Source organism: Elephas maximus, chromosome 7 (genome assembly GCF_024166365.1).
Source record: "Elephas maximus indicus isolate mEleMax1 chromosome 7, mEleMax1 primary haplotype, whole genome shotgun sequence".
NCBI lineage: Eukaryota > Metazoa > Chordata > Mammalia > Proboscidea > Elephantidae > Elephas > Elephas maximus.
In genome coordinates, this window is record NC_064825.1 from 127,039,035 (window position 1) to 127,058,268 (window position 19,234).

At 45.6% G+C, this 19,234-nt stretch overlaps 1 protein-coding gene across 9 annotated transcripts in view; it reads left to right on the forward strand.

The window, feature by feature from the left end:
* The first annotated feature begins 1,737 nt into the window (after positions 1–1,737).
* MARK2 (microtubule affinity regulating kinase 2) overlaps positions 1,738–19,234 on the forward strand; it is a 60,422-nt gene continuing 42,925 nt past the window's right edge. For 7 of the 9 annotated variants that reach the window (XM_049892308.1, XM_049892307.1, XM_049892309.1 and 4 more), the window contains exon 1: positions 1,738–2,345. Coding sequence is in view for 6 of the 9 variants with exons in the window: in XM_049892307.1 (XP_049748264.1) it covers positions 2,292–2,345 (54 nt within the window). In the remaining 3 variants the exon portion in view is untranslated. The other 2 variants (XM_049892314.1, XM_049892315.1) reach the window with 2 other exon arrangements.

Genomic DNA, 19,234 nt, shown 5'->3' on the forward strand with positions numbered 1-19,234 from the left:
TCCCTGTCTCCCTTTGGCCACCAGAGGGCAGATTATTCTCATGAATTTTTTGAGGAAATTAGGGTAGGGGGAGTGGGAGGTAACGCTCTCCTTACCTCTTCCTCTTTTTTCCTCACCTCCCTTTGTGCTTCATCATCAACTTCTTCCCCAATGGCTGGGTGCCTGAATGGAGGTAGGGTGGGGTGTGGAGAGGTGTCCAAGAGTCTCTTGCAATTATTAAGACTGTGGGTTGTACCTGTTGCCTTAGGAAGTATTTTTCACACCCCTCCCGTTGCATCTGTTTGGCTGCCTATTTCTCTAACTTATGTGGCCAAGGGCTCTACTCAGATGCTCCACCTGAGAGTTAAAGTCAAATGTCAGAGGCCCAAGCAGCACCTTCTCCATAACCGCTGGAGCCTCCTCTGCTTCTGTACCTTTGAGGATGTATTGCTTGAGTCTGGTCTCTGGCTCCTGTGAAGCTGCTGGCTCCTGCCCACCTTAAGCGGCTGTTGAGCCCCGGGGCATGAGGAGGATGGACAAGTTCCAACATGTCCGGAGTATGATGGGTGGGTGCAGCTTGGAGCCAGAGAAATCAGACCTGTCTACAGCCTCTCCTTGGTGAAAAGGTCCAGGGGGAGGTGAGGAGTGGGCTCGGGTTGCCCACATGGGCTTCCTGTTAAGTCAGGGACTCTCCTAAGCTGGGAGGGTCCTCAGAACTCGTGAATCCCATGACCTCACTTTACTGTTGGGGAAATAGGTCCAGACAAAGAAAGGAACTTCTGGTGCCCATTCTTTGTGCCATCCTGAGGAATTCTCATTTTCAACCAGTTTCTCTTTCCCATGAGTTTTCTCTGTCTTAGATGGGATAACTGAAATGTGCATTAGAATGAGAAAGTCTCTCCTATCCAATCTTGCAGTGACGCTTAAAATGGTAAGTAGAATTCAAAGATATTATTTAGAATGTCAATGCTGGAACAAAGGCATGGATTCTCAGTTTACGGATGTGGGGCCAAGCTCAGAGGTGTTACGTGATTTTCCCAAGATCACACAGCAGTTTCACTCTGCAGAGCTCGGGCTGGGGCTCCTGTTTTCTGAGTGTTCTGCTGGGGGGACCTCCGGATCCCCCCGCAGCTGGGTGCGAAGGACGCTGACCTGGTGTCTGCCCGGGACCATGAGGATCCCTGACTAGTTGTGGGGCTAGGTGGATGGATGGATAAATAGAAGCCAAGACAGGCGGATGGCAGGCAGACAGGTAATAGACTAAGGCTGCATGTGGCAGGTGACACACACGTTGATAGATAGGTTGGATGATAAACGCGAAGATGGATCTTAGGAGCTGACTGACAGAGGGACGAACGGACACGCACACGGGCCAATCGCAGGAACGGCTAACAGCTTTATTTCTTCTACTTAGTCAAATAATCGCGCACGGTTGCCCACGCTCCATGTTCAAGCTTTGAAAATACCGGAAAACTGGCGGAAACAAACGAAGAGACAGACTCTGACCACCCCGGGGGACGACCGGACTTTCGCCCCGCCTCGGGTGTTGCCGGAAATGGGCGACGACCGCCCTCGATTACGGGGCGGGGCGGGGGCGTGGCCGACTCACAGCACGCGGAGGTGCTTCGGGTGTTTCCGAAAACTACCGAGAGCCGGTTTGAAGTGGGCGGGGAAAGGCCGGTGGGCGTGGCTGGATGGCTCTGGAGCGCCTGGAGTTTTTTTCGTGGATTTCCGCAAACAGAGTCGAAACCTGGGCTTCGGAGTCGAAGAGGCGCGCGCGCCCCGGGGCTTACCTTCTTCGGGTGTTTCCGGAACTCACCCGTAGTTCGTGGCTGGGAGGAGGAGGCCCGCCCCCCTCCCGTTCCTGGTCGCTTCGGATGTTTCCGGCTGCTGCCGGCGGAAAGAGCCGAGGGCCGGCGGTGGTGGCGGCCATGTTGGGAGCAGCAGGTCCGGCGGCGGCAGCCTGTGTGCCGGGCGCGGAGCAGTGCCGCTGAGGGCAGGGGAGGAGCGAGGCAGGCGGCCGGCTGCGGCGGCAGAGAGTAGGCGGAGCGGCGCGGCCCGGCCGAAAGGCGGCACAGCCCAGCCGGGGGTCGGGGGGGTGCGGTCCGGAGCCGCTCGGAGCCGGCGCGGCCTAGCCCGAGCGGCGCATCCCCGGGCTGGCGTGAGCGGCTGCCCGGCCTCCCCGCACCCCCGGCCGGGGCCCATGCGGCGGGTGCCCCTGCTGTGAGAAGCCCCGCCCGGCCGGGCTCCGCGCCTTTCCTTCCCTCCCTTCCTCCAAGCTTCTCGGTTCCCTCCCCTGAGATACCGGCGCCATGTCCAGCGCCCGGACCCCCCTACCCACGCTGAACGAGAGGGACACGGAGCAGGTAAGGAGCCCCGAGGGCTCCCCGAATTCTCTGGCTGGGCCCCTGCACCTTACGGAGCCTCCTCCCTCCTCTTCCATCCTGCAAGCTCGGCTGCCCTGTCATCTGGCTTCCGGCCCCGCACATCCCCCTTCCGAGTCCTGTCCTGGGACCCACCTCGTCCTGACTGCAGGCTGCACACTTGTCTTTCTGCCAGCCCCCCTTTCCTCTCACCGCCCTCCTGCGCTCTTCCGTGTCACATCCCCAGCTTCCCTTTCTCTTCCTTTTTTTCTCTCAGGGGCCTTTCTGGTCTTTCTCCACCCACGCTTAAAGCAGCCACCCTCCTGCTCCTCGAATAGCACCCCACGATTTGTCACAGATCTTTGTCCACCCCTTCTTCCATCTCCCTAGTCTGGCTTCCCCTCTGCCCTCACCGGTTCTCCCAGTCCCCGGTTCTCTCCCTCAGGGTCCTTGCCCCGGAGTGTGTTCTGATTCCTATCCCCTTTCAGTTCCCCAGCTTTTTCTACCCTGCTTCTTCCTTCTCCAAACTGTGCACTCCCTCTTGCTTGCAACCCACCAGCTCCACCCTCATCACCTTTCCAAGTCGTTCGCCTACTCTTTGCTCATCACTTTCCCTTCTTTTCTCCTGGAGCGCTCTGTTTCCTGGCGCTGGCATTTGTTGCTTCCGTGTTTCCCATACGGCTGCCATGCGCATAGATTTCCCACAGGTTGTCATCGGCGTTCCAGTTATCACTCTCTTGTGAGTCTTTGGATCCCTCGTGTAACCCTCCCTGGGGTCTGACGTTTCTGCCCCTCTGCCTCCTCTTCCTCACTGGCAGTGTTTTACCAGCCTTCTCCCGGGGCTCTTCCTACTGGCGGAAAGGCACTTGCTATTTCAGTCCCACTGTATTAACACAACCTGTTGCTCAGTCCTTTCCGTCCCTCGCTGCATCACCGGCCTTGCCTTGCGTTGTCATAAACAGCAACGCAAACCATGATGCCTTCCTGTCTCGTCCCTCCTGTTTCTGTCCCTTTTCATAGTATCTTACCCTTTGCTTGTGGCTTTCCTGTTTCACTACTCACTGCATCTTCCTTATTATGCCTCTTAATCAGTATCGCTTTTCATCTCCATGTCAGTCTCTTGCCTTTTTCACATGATATTTATTTTACCCACATGTGGCTCTCTGCATCCCCTTCCTATTGGCTAATCTTTGTAACTCCCAGTCCAGGAACTTTGCATGCTAGTTTCTTGAGCATGCAAGGACCCCTCAGCCTCAGGACCCCACAGGCTTCCCCTCCTGCTGGCAATCACTGCAGTAGATTGTCACCCAAGCCTTAGCCTTTTCTGTGTCATCACATCTCTGAGCTGAGCGGCGTCCACTTTCCACCCCTCCCCTTTCTTTCACCATCTCCGGTTGCCCTTGCTGACTCCTCTGTGGAGAGTCCCCTGCCTGTCACACCCTTCTTGGTGGAGAACTTTTACTAGGCCAAAAACTTGACTAGGGAAAGGAGCTCTGCTCCCTGGGGGCTGCAGTGCTTTTTGCATCCTTTCCACTCATCAGCTTCTTAATGGTTCCCTCTTCTCTTCTTTTTTCATATCCTGATAGAACCACTGTTATGTTCTCTTGCCTGTTAACATCTTCCATGGTTTTCATGCTTTTCCTATTTTGTTACCTACCCCCTCACTCTTGTCAACTGGGTAGTTAAGAACTCAAGAGGAGTTCTGGAGTTACAGAGAGGATTTTTTCCTGCAGTGGTTGACGCTTTTATTACTGATGGATTGGTTGCTTTTGGGGGTGAAATAGGGGCTGAGAAGGAGGGATGGTCGGTTTCTATTTCCTCACTGGGTTTGGCAACATGGGACTGAGGGCTTTGGAAACAGAGGGGCATGGTTCAGATCTCACAGTTTTTCAACCTTCCCCTGCCTGCCAGCCGTTTCTCTCTGCCTCCTGGGAACTATTCTCTCTAGGCCCTCTCTCACAACCTTTGTTTTAGCAGGTTGTCTCTGCTTAACCAGAGAACTTTCCCAGACTGTTGATTATGAGTTGGTAGGAGGAGGCCAAGTGACTGACTGGACTGGCACCCTCAGGCGTGTGGGGAGTGGAGATGGAGTGCCTCCTCTCTCCACAAGGCTGTGGGGCATTGTGTTCAGCAAAGGAGAGTAGCAGACTGCCGCAATGTGGTTTCTTTGTGCTGCATACTAAATGTAAATGTCGTTGCCAGTATTCTTTAAAACAAGAAAAAACATTAGCAGCAGCTCTTCTAGACACAAGGCCAGGGCTGCCAGAAGCGTTGGCTTCCCCTGGAATAGATCATGCCACCAGGTAAGAGCAAGAAACCTCTTGGTGCTGTTGCGATTTTAGTTAAAATTGTCATGGAAACTCAGTCTTGTGGTAAGAAGGCTTCCTGTCTCTCCTCGGCCTTAATGTTATGAAATAAAAAGAAAGGGATTTGGTTGGGCTGATTCCTTACCCCAAAGGTCCTCCATCGCCTCATTTAGATTTAAACTACTTAGACTGGTTTCACCAGAAATAGGTAAACACACTCCACCAGTTGTCTTCAAACTCTGGTCTCTTTTCTTGCTCTTCCTTTCCCGCTTTCTTTTAAAAATGTGGCTGAGGAGAAGCTCTTTCCAGGAGCTCTTTGATCACATCTGAATTAAACACACACACACAAAGAAAATGTTAAACCATAAAAATACACCTTGTGTTTCAGGGAGATTGGCTGTTTGCTGTTGACTCTGCTGCTAACAGTGAAAGTATAAGATAAAAGAAAGTCAAGGCCTGTCTTTAAGATATTTTTTTGACATCTGGTTCCAGATATGCTTTTTCATAGCTACAGACTCTTCTTCCTTTTGCAGAAGGGGTGTTCTGACCTGGGGCTGGTAGTTAAGGGGATTCTTGGTCTTTGAGCTGAGCTTTCTGTTTGCTTCTTTTCCAAATGGCTCCACTGGACTGGAAGCTTGGCAGTCGTGAAAGCAATCGGCAAGATGACTGTCCGTCTTCCAGCCAGCAGCAGCAATAGCAGGCAAGTGTGGAGAGGGGCCCGACTTCAAGAGTTTACCTGCTGCTGGCTAGAGTCTGTGTGACACCTGGGAGAGGGATTGCAATGGCTTCAGACCCGCCCACCTCTGGGCCTCAGAAACCACAAGAGAAGAGAGGGCTCCTGGAGAAAGCTGGCCTGTCAACTACCCACCCTGCTTCTGTCACAAGGGGCGAGGGAGAAGGTTGCTACCCTTTTTCTAGAGAGTAGGTGGTATTGTTTATTCTCTCAGCTAGTTTGAGGGAGAGGAATTTGGAAGTCTTGGCAAAAAGAGCAAAGCTAACTTACAGGATTCTGAAGTGAACCACTGAGCACCTCCAAACACACATATCTCTTGGACCTTAGTGATTTCAGTGGAAGTTCCATGCTGAAATTGAGTTGTTTCTGGCTAAATGTTACACTGAATAATTTGTTTTTGCTGTTTTCTGGGTAGATTGACTTGGTTAGCTACCATTTCACTTCTTACAGTGTGAGCTCTGCAGCGCTGTGCTCTGGGTGCTGTTTCCAGCCCTTGACTCTAGCCAGGGGCACCTTGGTGGTGCTGCCTTCTGGTCAGGGGTGTGGTTGAATGTCAGGCCACATGTTCTCACTTTCTGCTTGGCCTTAGAGATTAGGAATGAGGGCCCTGGTGGTGCAGTGGTTAAGAGCCACGGCATGTTACTGCTGCGAACCGAAAAAAAAGGTTGGCAGTTCAAATCTACCCGCTGTTCCTTGGAAACCTATAGAGCAATTCTACTCTGTCCTATAGGGTCACTGTGAGTCGGAATCAACTGGATGCAACGGGTTTTTTGTTGTTGTTAGAGCAGGGCTTTAGGAGTCCCTGGAGTTCATGGGAAGGAGCCCTGGTAGAACAATGGTTAAGCACTCAGCTGCTAACTGTAAGGTTGGCAGTTTGAACCCACCAGCCATTCCATGGGACAAAGATGTGGCAGGCTGCTTCTGTAAAAATTGTAGCCTTGGAAACCCTATGGAGCAGTTCAACTCTGTCTTATAGAGTTGTTAGGAGTTGGATTCGACTTGATGGAAACAGGTTTGGCATTTTGGGGGGTTTAAAGTTCGTAGAGTTGCCGTATCATAACCTTTGAACCCAGTGAAAGTAACTGGAGAAATACCTAGTAAATTGTAATAATTTCTCACCAATCTGTGGATTTGGGAAGTAGCTAAAACCGATAGATGCAAAGCAGTTGAAACTTTACCTGCTTCAGGTTCAAATCAAGCTTAGATGGGGATAGCTGAATCTTTCCAGTTGTAACTAAAGATTGGCTGGAGACTTTTTTTCAGCACAAATGCTTTAAGCAGAGTTGATGCCAAGAAGGTAGGAAAAGATTGAGAATTTGTTTGTTCAAGAGGTTGGCATTGTTAGATCTCTTGGGGGTCAAAAAGTTCTCAGACTAGACTTTCCTCTTTGGACAGAACAACCCAATTCTCAGTGAGCGTTTGACTTGAACTAACTCATGCCATCGTGAACTCTTTATCATTGAGCACTTAGGCACCTGGTTGGCATTTCTCTTCTCCCAGGGGCTTCTATGAGGTTCCTACATATGTATTATGTCGACTTGAATGAATATTTTATGCCTAGAGTGCAGCTAAGCCTCCGACTTTGTGGCTCATTATCAACATACAGGGTGGGGGCCGGGCGCCACCTTTGGCCCCGTGATAACAGCTCTGCTAAATGGACTCCCCCGAAGAGCACTTTGAAGCCCATTAATGGATTGGAATGAAGTAACCTCAGCAGATGGAAAGGGTGAGGAGGAGGAGGGGGAGGTCTGCTCTTCCTTCCCTGAGACCTCCTGATGAGCTTTCTTGTGGTAACCAGGACCAGCCCCGGCTCCCTCTGCTTGGTTAAGTTGTAGACTGTGGCTACGCGACCTCTGCTCAGGGCGAAGGTATGGAAAGGGTTTGATTCTGTTTTAGCTGTGATGGTGCTGCCAGGTTGCTGCTTTCCCATCAAAGCAAAAGTTAAGAGGGCTATAGGAAGGGCAGGTGGAGTTTAAACCTGGGTCTTCCTCCTTCATCTGAAGTTCAGCAAAATGACAGGCCAGATCAATGGCTGAGTTTTCTTCCCTTGATGGGAGATTCCAGTATTTGTGCATTTTGCACTTAAAGCTTAGATTCTCCAGGCTTTCTCCAAGCTTTCATCAAACATGGGTGAGTCACTGAAGTCTTATCTATGTATTTTCCTCTTCTGTCTCAGCACAGGGAAGAGTAAGCCTTTTCAAACCTTGTGGGGGAGGAAATCACCCATTTCCCACTTCTGGCATGGGAAGATGCAATGTCTGTCCCCATGTTAACTCAGAAAGCTCTAAATCTTGGAGCAGAATGTCACTACCCCACTACAGCCTTTTTGGAGTAGGCCACTGACTGTCATTACTCATCTTTCAGACATGGAGATGGTACATCTGATTCTGAAACAACACCAAGGGAGAATCTGGACTCTTGGTTTCCAGCTATCTGTCAGAGGAGACAAGATCTAAGGAGCCTTAACTCCCAGATCCTTCTCTTGCCACTAGACCAGCTTCTCCTTTTGGGCTAGATCCCTTTATCTGAACGACTGTTTTTGTTTCTTGGTCTCTATGGGAGTTCTCTCCACAGATGTCTGTCTGTGGGTTGGCACTCATTTCCCCCTAAACCCAGCAACCCAGTGCCGTCGAGTTGGCATTTCCCACTACTTGCAGTTTATTCCTTAGATTCACATTGGCCAGTGAGCATAAAGGGGCAAAAATAAATGTTATTTCCTTTTTGGGCGCCAAATGATTTTTAGACTTATAAAGCCATATCCTCACCAGGTTTGGTAGGAGAGAGGGTGAGAGGGACCCTGATATTGGTGGCTAGGTGAATCCCATGGGACAATGGGGGTGAAAGAGAGGAGGGGCGTGTCCAATGACTGGCTTCAAGCCACCTTTTTGGCCTTTTACTTTTTAACAAAAGGAAGGCGGAGCAGACCAGTGGCTTCTCTTTAGAACCAGTCAAGCTGGTTTTGAGCTGCTGTGGCCTATTTTCCTCAGTGCTCTTTGGGAAGTTGGCAATACAAAGATCTGCCTCCTCTGGGATTGTGCTCATTGAGGCATGAGCTTGGAAGAGGTCTATAAACAGCCCCCGCCCCCCAAATCCTGAATGAGTCTCTCCACAGAGTGGTCTTCCTACATCCCACACCAAACCTCAAAGCAACTTTGTCTGTTTGCATACTGTTCAACTGAAGCTCTAAAACACCTCTTTTTCTTGAGCCCCCTCCCCAGTTCACACCCTGGCCAGGAGAAGGGGCTAAGCCTACAGGGGGCTCCCCATTTGTGGGTCTGGAAGGGAAAAGGGGCTTATGACACCTGGCTGCTAAATTGAGCAAGCCCCCAGGCCTTTTGGTTCAGTGCAGTGGGGCAGTCTCTGAAGGCCTGGGGGAAGGAGCAGAGAATAGTGTTTGGTCCCTGGCACCTGGCAGGTGCTCCTCTGTGGAACAGTTTGAGTTTGTCCCTGATTGATAAACCTGAGAAAAGGTGGGGCCCATGAGTTAGTTCCTTGAACAGCAGTGGGCCTGTTGCTCAGGCAGTAGGTCGTGGCAGGATTCTGAGACTCCTGTGACCATCAGTGCTGCTAATGTAGCCTGAGCATTTTCCTAGTCTTTCCACTTAGCAGAAAACTCTTAAGGTAAAAGTCTGGTAGTGAGTGAGTGAAGCTACCTGCAGGCAAAGCCCCACCCTGTGCCCTTGTCCATGGGGCAGGCTGTTCCTATTGATGCCACGGTGACCTGCTCCTCACCTCTCCTGAGCACCATTTCCCTAGGGGTTGTCTTTAGTTACTGGTATTCCATGTGCAGGGTGCCTCCCTTTTCCCCCATGTCATCAGAGAGGCTGCCGGCTTCCCTTGCTGCAGCACTGCCCCACCTCCCTTCCACAGATGGCCTTCGCTGTCTTTGCGTGTGGTGTCGAGACACTTGTGGCATGTTGTTTTGTCTTTTTTGCCCCCAAAATTTTGAATTACTGGTTCTCCAGTCACAGGAAGCGGGGCCTCTTAGACCAGCTTCATCAAGCATAGCATTCTCATTGAGTTGAGCTTACGGCAGAGTTGAGAGGAGATCCCAGCCTTTTTTGACTTGCAGTAAGGCCTTGCAGTTAAGAACATACTCTGCGGCTGGAGTCCCTGATTGGAATCTTGGTTCAGCCTCTGCTGTGACCTTGGACTTACTTAATCCTCTGTGTCTATTTGTTCATCTGTAAAATGGGGGTGATAATAATACTTCTCTTATAGGCATAGTTGTTGTGAGGATTAAAAGAGTTAAATCTAGAGCACTTAGAATAGTGTCTGGCGAGTAGTAAGTACACCGTGTAACCATCATTGTCATCACTGTTCCAGCTGAGCAACTTAGAGAATTTCTCCGAGCACTGCACAATTCCAGGTCAGTATAAGGGGTACAGCTTGCAATTTCTCTGAAATGAGTTGAAAGACTATTGTTCTCCCTGGCCTCTTTCAGCCATTGGGGTCCCATAGGTGCTTTTTCTAGTGTTTCTGGATTTTTCTTTGTTTACCAATCACCTATCCGAAAGGAAATAGAAGGCTGTTGGAGAGACGCATGCACAGCTAGTTCATTTATTTACAAGACATCAATGTTAGAAGGTTTTATTGATTAAAGGAAAAACACCACCACCTGCAGCCTGCTGGTGTAGGCAGTCCCCGGTTACTAATGTCAGACTTAAGTACAACCTGTAGTTATGAACCAACCCCACAAAGGCTATTGTATTAAAATTTTGAGGTACATATAGTGGTTCACGTTAACAGATGGGAGCTACACTGCAGTACACATCAAACATTACTATTACCCTATTACTGTGTTAAAGATGTTTTCTTGTATCTGGAGGTGTTTCTTTAATGTTTTTTATGCGTAGAAAGATACACTATATACCATATACTAAGACAAACATTTGACAAACTGATGCTAGGTACAAACTGTGCCTGACTGTTCCTAACTCTTCTGACCTGGTACAAATTCAACTTAAACACAGACTTAGGAATGAAAGCTCATAACTCAGGGACTCCCTGTATTCCCATGTTGTGAACGTCGTTGATGGGGTTGTACAGTCTGGGTGGTGGCTGGAAGGCCAGAGACCCACAGGCACCAGATCAGGGGCTTTTCTGAGTGCTGGTGTCCAGACGTTGCGGAACCTGAGGGTTACTCTCTGTGAGGCATCACCCAGTGTAGGGAGTTCTCCCAAAGATCTTTCCCCCACCAGTGACAGTATTTACCCTTTGGCAACAAGAGAAAGCTCCCTCTTTGTCTGGTAAAGACCACATGGGAATGAAGCAGCAAATGATTTGGGGTTCTTTTCTCACTTGCAGAGGAGCCATCAAGGGCTGGTTGTTATTCCTCTGTTGGCTTCTCTGAGGTGAGAAGAAAGCTCCCCTTTGAGAGGCCTGGAAGGGACACGGCCACTTCTCAGCTGCTCCTGTGCGTTTGTGGACTTTGGGCCTTGGGCTGAGGTTTTGGTCTCGTCTCAGTGAGTCCGTTCTTTATCTTCATCTCTTGCCCCTTTTAGAGTCTGAATGCCTTGTCAATACAGCAAGTAAGTTGCCTGGTTTTTTCACATTGGAACTGTGACCAGGGAGAAAGGTAACAGAGCTTCAGCGCTCATCAGGGAATGTTTCTTTCACTGTGTTTTCCTCTTCCTTTTGACCCTTTTACTAACTTGTCTCACTTCCTTTTTTTTTTGTTTCTTTGAACTCCATTATCACCGACTGTGTTTCTGTCCATCTCAGGTTTTCATCTGCTTGTCCCACTTGCCCTCACCTGTCTCTATGCCTCCTTTGTGGTGTGGCTCAGGAGAGGAGTTCTGATAGTCTGAGATGTTCTTCGTGCATAGAATCCCAGAACCACCCAGTCCTTTCTTTCTCCCCTTCCCCTGATTTCTGTAAAGTTAAGGATTTGTTGCTTTAGAAAACATTTTCTTTTTATGTCCCTGGAGCCACCTTCCTCAGTAAAGCCAGATTTGGCAGCCCGACAGCTTATTAGGGACAGCATCCAGCTTCTCTGGTGACAGGGTCTTAGCTGTTTCCTCTGAACTGTGAGGAATGCCATACGTTCAGACCCTGTCTTGGGAGAGATCTGGGAAGGCACTTTTTAATTTTGGATAGTGAATTTGGTTTTCAAAGTGTGTCCCTAAGGTCCTTTCATCTGGGGCATAAGGTCAGAATTATTTTCATCCAAACACTACCACATTATTTGCCCTTTTCACTCTTACTGTTTCAGAAAAGTGAGTTTTCCGGAGGCTGAATGATGTGTGATGACATCATTGCTCTTTTGGTTTATGAAATGTGTGCTTGTGAACTGTGTTTTCTAGCACTTTTAAGGTCATACTTTAAGGTACAAGTATGGAAGGTTTCAGTGATGAACTCAGTTTGTTCTCCGTACTTCTGCCGTGCCCTCACTAGCGGTCTCCAGTTATACCTACTTTTATCTCTGTAACCTCATTATTGTCCAATAAATTGTTATTTTGAAGTCCCAGCACTTTCCTGGCATCAGTGAGGAAACACGACAAGAAGTAAGTACAAACTTAGAAAATTTACTGATAAAAACTTCTAAATTTTTGTATTTTGTTTGCAACTTATTTTAGCATTTAATTCTATTTTATTCTAAAAGAAAACTTATATCTCTTATATTTAAGGGTGCGTAGTTGGCTTTAAAAAGGGAGATTAGAAGACTTCTCAGCCCACAGCTTCAGCCTCTATGTGTAAAGATACCGAAAGTGTCATATCAACAAGCGAAAGGGAGGAAACTACTCCAAAGAAACTGGGGAAAACATAAATAAGAAATGAAAAGAAAAGATAATGAAGTCTGTCTTCCCTCCACTTTATGAATATTGACAGTGCACTTTACTATGTCTTATGGAGCAGAACATTTTCATGAAGTATTAGGAATGCCAGGTAAGCTGCAGCACCGTTTTGAGACCAATGATTCAGAATTCAAAGAAGACGGCATTGAATATTTTAAGTGTATATGCTGTGAGTTTTTTAAAAACCAAAAATTGTTCCAGCTTTTCAAACTGGAAATGGAAAAGCCCCTGACTTAGACAGGGTAAGTTGTTACATTGCTTTGCCTGAAGAAACCCACACGATAGCTGAGAGACTAGTCAAGTCTTGAACGACTGATATTGCTGAATACCCACTGGATGAAAAGTCAGTAAAAAAAAATCAGGGCAGTGCCACTTCCAACGTTACTGTGACTTGTGGAACTAAATATCTCGCCGCAAACGTGAAGACAGAGTTCATATCTTGTTTAGAGAATGTTACCTTCACCTTACAAACAAGCACGTCTGTAGACGTGGCTGGACTTGCTGTGTCAGCACCAACAATTCTTTGAGGAATATTTTCTCTTATGTGGATGTTCGGCAACAAACAAGTGGTGATAAATATTCAAAGGTCGAATAACTTTTTAGAATCTTCTGGTTTACCCTGGAACAACTTTGTTTACATTTGTGCTATTGGTGCAAAAGCTGTGGCAGAGAAAACTGTTGGCGTCATAGCATGAATCAAGGAAGTGGCACCCATCAAGTGCTGTAGTCATAGTATCCTTCCTTGCCACATGCTTGTGGTTTAAAAAAAGCCAGTTTCACTTAAGAATGTCCTGGATGACACACTAAAAATGATTGATTTTATTAAAACTCGACTCTCTCATAAACATCTCTTGAATATCCTGAGTGATGAAACGGAAGGTACCCATGAAGTATGACTGCTGCTAACTGTAATATGATTGTCTTGAGGGGAAGCACTGGCGTGACTGAGTTAAACCAGCCGCATGAAACATCGTTTTTATTTGAGAGGGTGACTGATGGACAGAGTGTGGTTTTCTTGAATATTTTCTTGAAAGTGAACAAAGTGAGCCTGACACCTTTGACAGTTAATAAAGTTCAAGTGTTTGAGCAAAAATCAGAAATTTGAAAAACTTGTAGCTGTCACGGTGAATTTGATACCTTCTGAACACTTAAAAGACATTTCTGATGAGATTGGAGGTAAAATTAATTTTTTTTTTTTTTTTTAATATACAACATCATATTTGAAAATTCTGGATAATTCAGTGAAGGAATCTTTTCCAAATTGCCAAACGGGCAGAAGAGCCATTCAAAGTGCAAGATGACCACTGGGTTTTAATATAAAAGTATGCAAAGGGTTCATCGATAAGAATCCAGCTTCCACGTTGCAGCTCATCTTTAAAAACTACCACTTGTTGAGTTTTAGTCTGGTATCAAAGAAGGAAATCCTCAGCATCTGAAAGATTATTAAGCTTTATTTTCCAACCGTAGGTCTGTATGAAATGCAATTTTCTTCATCTGCTTCAACCAAAAAGGCGTAACAAAACATGCAGTGTAGAAGCAGTTATGATAAGTCTGCTGTCTTCAGTTTAAGGAAGATATTAAAGAGGTGTGCAAGAATGTAAAACAGTGCAACCGTACTCATGAAATTTTTTTTTGTTTTGGAAAATCTAGGTTTTTTTAATACATAAAGTAGGTTGTATATACATGTAATGAATTGTTATTTTCCATGAGTTAATAAATGTTTTTAAAATTATAAGATTTAATTTCTAATAAGGTAACTGTTAATAACCATAACCCACATAAAAGATCTTTGAGGTCCTCAGTAATTTTTAAGAGTGTAAAGGATTCTTGAGACTAGAAAGTGAGAAGACCACTGTTGCAGACAAAACTTGGGTTGATTATCCCTGGTCTTGATTGGTTGGTTACTTACTATGACTTCATAAGGAGCCTTTGTTTTGCAATTTTCCGCCCCTTTGTAATCCCCTTCTGGGTTTTAGGAAGATACTTGATGCTTTGGTTTGCAGTCCTGGCTCAGGAAGCTGGTTTTCAATAACCTGAGGGACTTCAGCCAAAGTTAATTTTCTTCTAATACCTATCGCGTTGGCTTTGTTGGTTTTCTGTTTGTATCTGTGGTTGGTTTATGTTATTTTTTCCTTTATTTGTTTGCTTGTTTTACTTTTTATTTTTCTCATTTTTCCTGTATTTTTTATTCTTTCTCTCTCTTTTTAGATTTAGTTTGTTATTACTTGTTTTTGTTTTTAATGTTTGTCTAGCATTGTGTTTTGATCGTAAAAGACCAGTTTTGTTAGGTGGACTTCCTTTGGTATAAAGTTGTGGTTTGATATAGTTTTTTTTTTTTTTCCCCCATTGAAAGTAAGTTACTTATTACATGTAATGAGTTTAAATGAATTAATACCCAAAACAATTGCTGACAAGTCGATTCCAACATAGGACAGAGCAGAACTGCCCCATAGGGTTTCCAAGGAGCAGCTGGTGGATTTGAACTGCTGACCTTTTGGTTAGCAGCCAATCTCTTAACCACTGTACCACCAGGGCTGCAATGAATTAATACATATTTAAATCCTTTCTTAATTTATAAGGTAGTAAATATTGACAAATATAATCGGTATGAATAAAGCTTTTTGGGGACTCTATTTTTAAGAATACAAAGGGTTTCCGAAACTGAAAAGTCTAAGAACCACTGTTGGAGACAAAACGTGGGTTGATTGTCCCTGGGTTAGTAGGTTGGTTTCTTGATAACTTCATAAGAAACCTTTGTCTTGCAGTTCCCAGCTCCTGTTTAGTTCTAGCTGGGCCTCAGGGAGATGCTTGCTACCTTGGTTTGCAGTTCTAGCTGAGAAAGCTGGTCCTTCGTGATCCAAGGAACTTGACCGTACTTCTTTTGTTTCCTCCTCCTAATAAATAGCATTGTGAACTTTAAAAAAAAAGTTTTTATTTATTTAATTTTTTATTTTGAGATAGTTTTAAATTTACACAGAAGAGCTGCAAAAATAGCCCAGAGAGTTCCTGTACATTCTTTATCCATCATCCCCTTATATCAACATCTTACACAACTATAGAACATGTGTAAAAACTGAGAATTAATCATGGTATAATACTATTAACCAAAGTACAGAAATTGAGATTTCATCAGTGTTTCCACTAATGTGTTTTTTGGCTCTAGGATCCAATCCAGGATCCCACATTGCATGTAGTTGTCATGTCTCCATTGTCTCCTCCAATCTGTGGCTGTTTCTCAGTCTTTCATGACCTTGGCAATTTTGAAGAGTACTGGCAGTTATTTTATAGAATGTTCCTCAATTGTAGTGGTCTGAAATTTTCTCATGGCCTTGTGCTTTATCATTTTAAAGGTTAGCCTACTTGGACTTCACTGTGATACATACTAAGCTGATATTTTGGAAAATACAGCTATTTTTCATAAAAATTATGTTTACTTGTGATGGATTTAGTAGTAGTATTTTAAATGAATTAATAGATAAATGTTTTCTTGATTTTAAATTCTAACGCGTAGACATCAATAGCTATAACCCCCATCAACAAAAGCTCTTTGAGGCACTTAATAATTAAGAGTGGTAAAGGATTTCCAGACGGAAGATGAGAATCCCTTTTTGACAAATACAGGGGTTGACCCTCCCTGTCCTTGATTGGTTGGTTATTTTCTGTGACCTCATAATGAGCCTTTGTCTTGAATTCCCAGCCCTTATTTAGTCCTTGGAACCCTGGTAGCGCAGTGGTTAAGAGCTTGGCAGCTTGACTCCTAACCAGAAGGTTGGCAGTTTGAATCCACCAGCTGCTCCTTGGAAAACCAATGAGGTGGTTCTGCTCTGTCCTATAGCGGTGCGGTGAGTCAGAATCGACTCAACAGCAACAGGTTTTTTTTTTTTTTTTTTTTAGTTATTTAATCCTGGCTGAACCTCAGGAAGACACTCATTGCCTTGGTTTGCAGTCTTTCTGGCTGAGGAAGCTGGCTCTCAGTGACCTGAGGGACTTTGACCAAACTTGGCTTGTTTCCTCCTAATACATAGCATTGGCCTTTTATTATTATTCTTATTCCATTAAAAAGATCATTTTGTTTATTTGTGTTTCATTAAGACAGTAGGTTTTTTTAAAACCTTATATCTCGGCTGTTGGTCAATTCCGAATTAGAAAACTGCGAAGCTTGCTTAGCCTCTCTCCTCGAAGAACCTTGGTGCCTACGGTAGCTGAAGGGTCTGGTCACTAAGGCCAAAGCATGCAGTAGTCTGTTCCTTGGGAGCCTCTGAGCCTACATGTTTTATTCCTGTTTCTTTTTTATATCCTTGCTTCTTAATAAAACATGCCTACCAAATTCCACATTTATATCCAGTAAAAACCAGTTGCCGTGCAGCCAACTGCAACTTACGTGATCCCATGTATGTCAGAGTAGAACTGTGCTCCATAGGCTTTTCAGTGACTGCTTTCTCAGAACCAGGCCTTTCTTCCAAGGCACCTCTGGGTGGACTCAAACCTCCAACCTTTCAGTTTTCTTCTAAGCGTTAGGGAGACTTGGTATGCGTTTGAAACAGGGTGAGCTTTGTCTCTGCTTGATGAGTCTTTAAGAGGCAGGTAAAATTGTGGTAGATACGTAGTTTTTAAACTACCCTATAATTCCCTACCTTGTTCTTTTTGCCTGTATTTATCCTCCAATTTCTGAAGCACCTCTACCTTCTAAAAGCTTCCCTTAGTACCACAAATAGTAGACCTTGGCCACCTCTTAATAGTCGCTTGGACCAGCTTTAAGCAGTCTTTTTTGAACTCATGTCATTTGCTCAGGGTCACTTCTTATCAGAATCATTGAAAAACAAAACCTGTTTAATCAAGGGCTTAACATAATTCGATTTGGTTTACATATAGACTTAGTCATCTAGAAATTTATTCCTTCACAGTAAAGTAGGCTAAAAGTACAAAATCAGGGCGTCAGCTCCAGGGGGAAGACTTTCTCTCCCTTTCAGCTCTGGAGGAAGGTCTTTGTCCTCAATCTTCCCCTGGTCAAGGAGCTTCTCAGGCACAGGGACCCCGGGTCCAAAGAACTCGCACTGCTCCCGGCATTGCTTTCTTGGTGGTATGAGGTCCCCCTGTCTCCCTGGTCGCTTCTTTTATATCTCAAGAGATTGCCTCAAGACACAGTCCAATCTTGTAGGTAGAGTCCTGCCTCACTAACACAACTGCCGTCCATCCTCCCTCATTAACATCATAGAGGCAGGATTTACAACATATAAGAGAATCCCACAATACACACATTTTGGGAGGGACGTAATTCAATCCATGACACTCAGGATCACTTCTTATCAGAGTCATTAAAAAACAAAAAGCCTGTTTAATCAAGCGCTTAGCATAATTAAATTTGGTGTACATAAAGATTTGTAGTTTCATTTCTTATCACTCAGCAAGGCCCATAATCCTCTACTTTTTTTTTAATAAAACTTTTTTTTCCTTCAAATAAGCATGTGGCTTTGAATTCAATTCTGTAATTAAACTTGATGTGCTATTTTCTCTCTTTTTGGTCACTGGTCTGTATAGAAAATAAAGATTTTTGCTTTCAAAGATTTGTTCTGTTAAGTAAAGCAACAGCTCAGTAATGGTTGGCCTTGTAAGTACATTACTCTTTTCCAAGTTGTTGGAAAGCTCGGTCTTTACAGAGAATAGCCTGAGTACTTGAAGGATAGACAGTGCCCCATCCATTCTCACTAAGCTTGCCAAGGTTTACCTCTGAGGCGATGTCTCTTTAGCCATAGAAATAACAATAGCCAACATCTGAGCACCTACTATGTCCCAAGCACTTGTTTTAGGTGCTTTGCATTCATTAGCTCGTTCATCTTCACAACAGTAATAGTGAGTCATATTATCTTCTCCACTTTACAGAAGAGGAAACAGAGGCCCAGAAATGCTGCATAACTTGTTTCAGGTGGTTTCCAGAGTGTGTGGCAGTGTCAGAACAGCCTTTGGCTGTGGATGGCCCCGTGCCCTTGGCTGTAGTTGTATGTGGCAGTAGGAGATAGGTAATTCTCTTAGAATCACCTCCCAGTCAGCACGAGACAGAAAACGTCTCCCAGATTGGATTCAGAGTCGTGCGTGATCCCCCTCTGCCCCCAAGTGTTTGCTCTGTCCTCTCTAGCCTATTGTAAAAGTGGCAGTAGTGGTGGGCAGGCAGGCAGGTGCACTCTGGTCCTACCTCCCTGCTGATGAGCGCTCCAGCCAAGAGCTATGGGAAACTTTGAAAAAGTTTTTAATTTAATCCTGGCTTCTGAGTCTCTTTGTCACTTCCCACCTTCTTGAATTTCAAGAGCCCCTTTTAGAAAAAACAAAACCCTGGGACCTCAGATTGATGTCCAGTTAGTAAATACCTCATAGCACAGGACAGTTTACATTCCTAGATTCGACTGTCCTGCTCTTTGGCATCCATGAAATACTGGGATTCAGGGACTTTTTTGTAAGCCCAACCTCCTGCCCCCAAACAAAAAGAAAACAGCGCTTGTGTGTGGCCCTTAACTGTGTACATTTTATCCCTACGAAACAAGCTGACATTCTCTCTTTACAACCCTCTATGTGCCACTTACCCACGCAGAAGCACAGACTACTTCCTTTTAGCCTTGACTGCCAAGAGCACCAAGCACTGTAGCTGGTAGTGCCAGGCCTCTGCGTGTGTCTGGGACTTGCCAGTTCAGCCGTGCGAGCTGAACTCTGGCTGTCCTGCTGTGTCTCCATCCCATTGCTTGTGTAATGTGCCGTTATTTCCTGCTTGCTCTTGTTTGATCTTTCTTTCGATTTACTTCTCTTTCCTGAAGCCGGTCCCCACAGCTATGCAGGGGGTCCGGGACACCTGCAATTGTTTCTCATTGAGATTGGCTGCCGTGAGCCCCTCTGTGGAATTGAAATTGACGTGAGTTTAAGTTTATGATTTGATTTACTTGCTTGGATAACTTGGCAGCTGCTTTTTCCTTTATCCCGTTAGCTGAGATTTTGATTTTTATTAGCAGAGTTCTCAAATTTTGAGCCTATTTTACAACGCCAGCATGGGGCAAAGGGGTGAACTGCTGC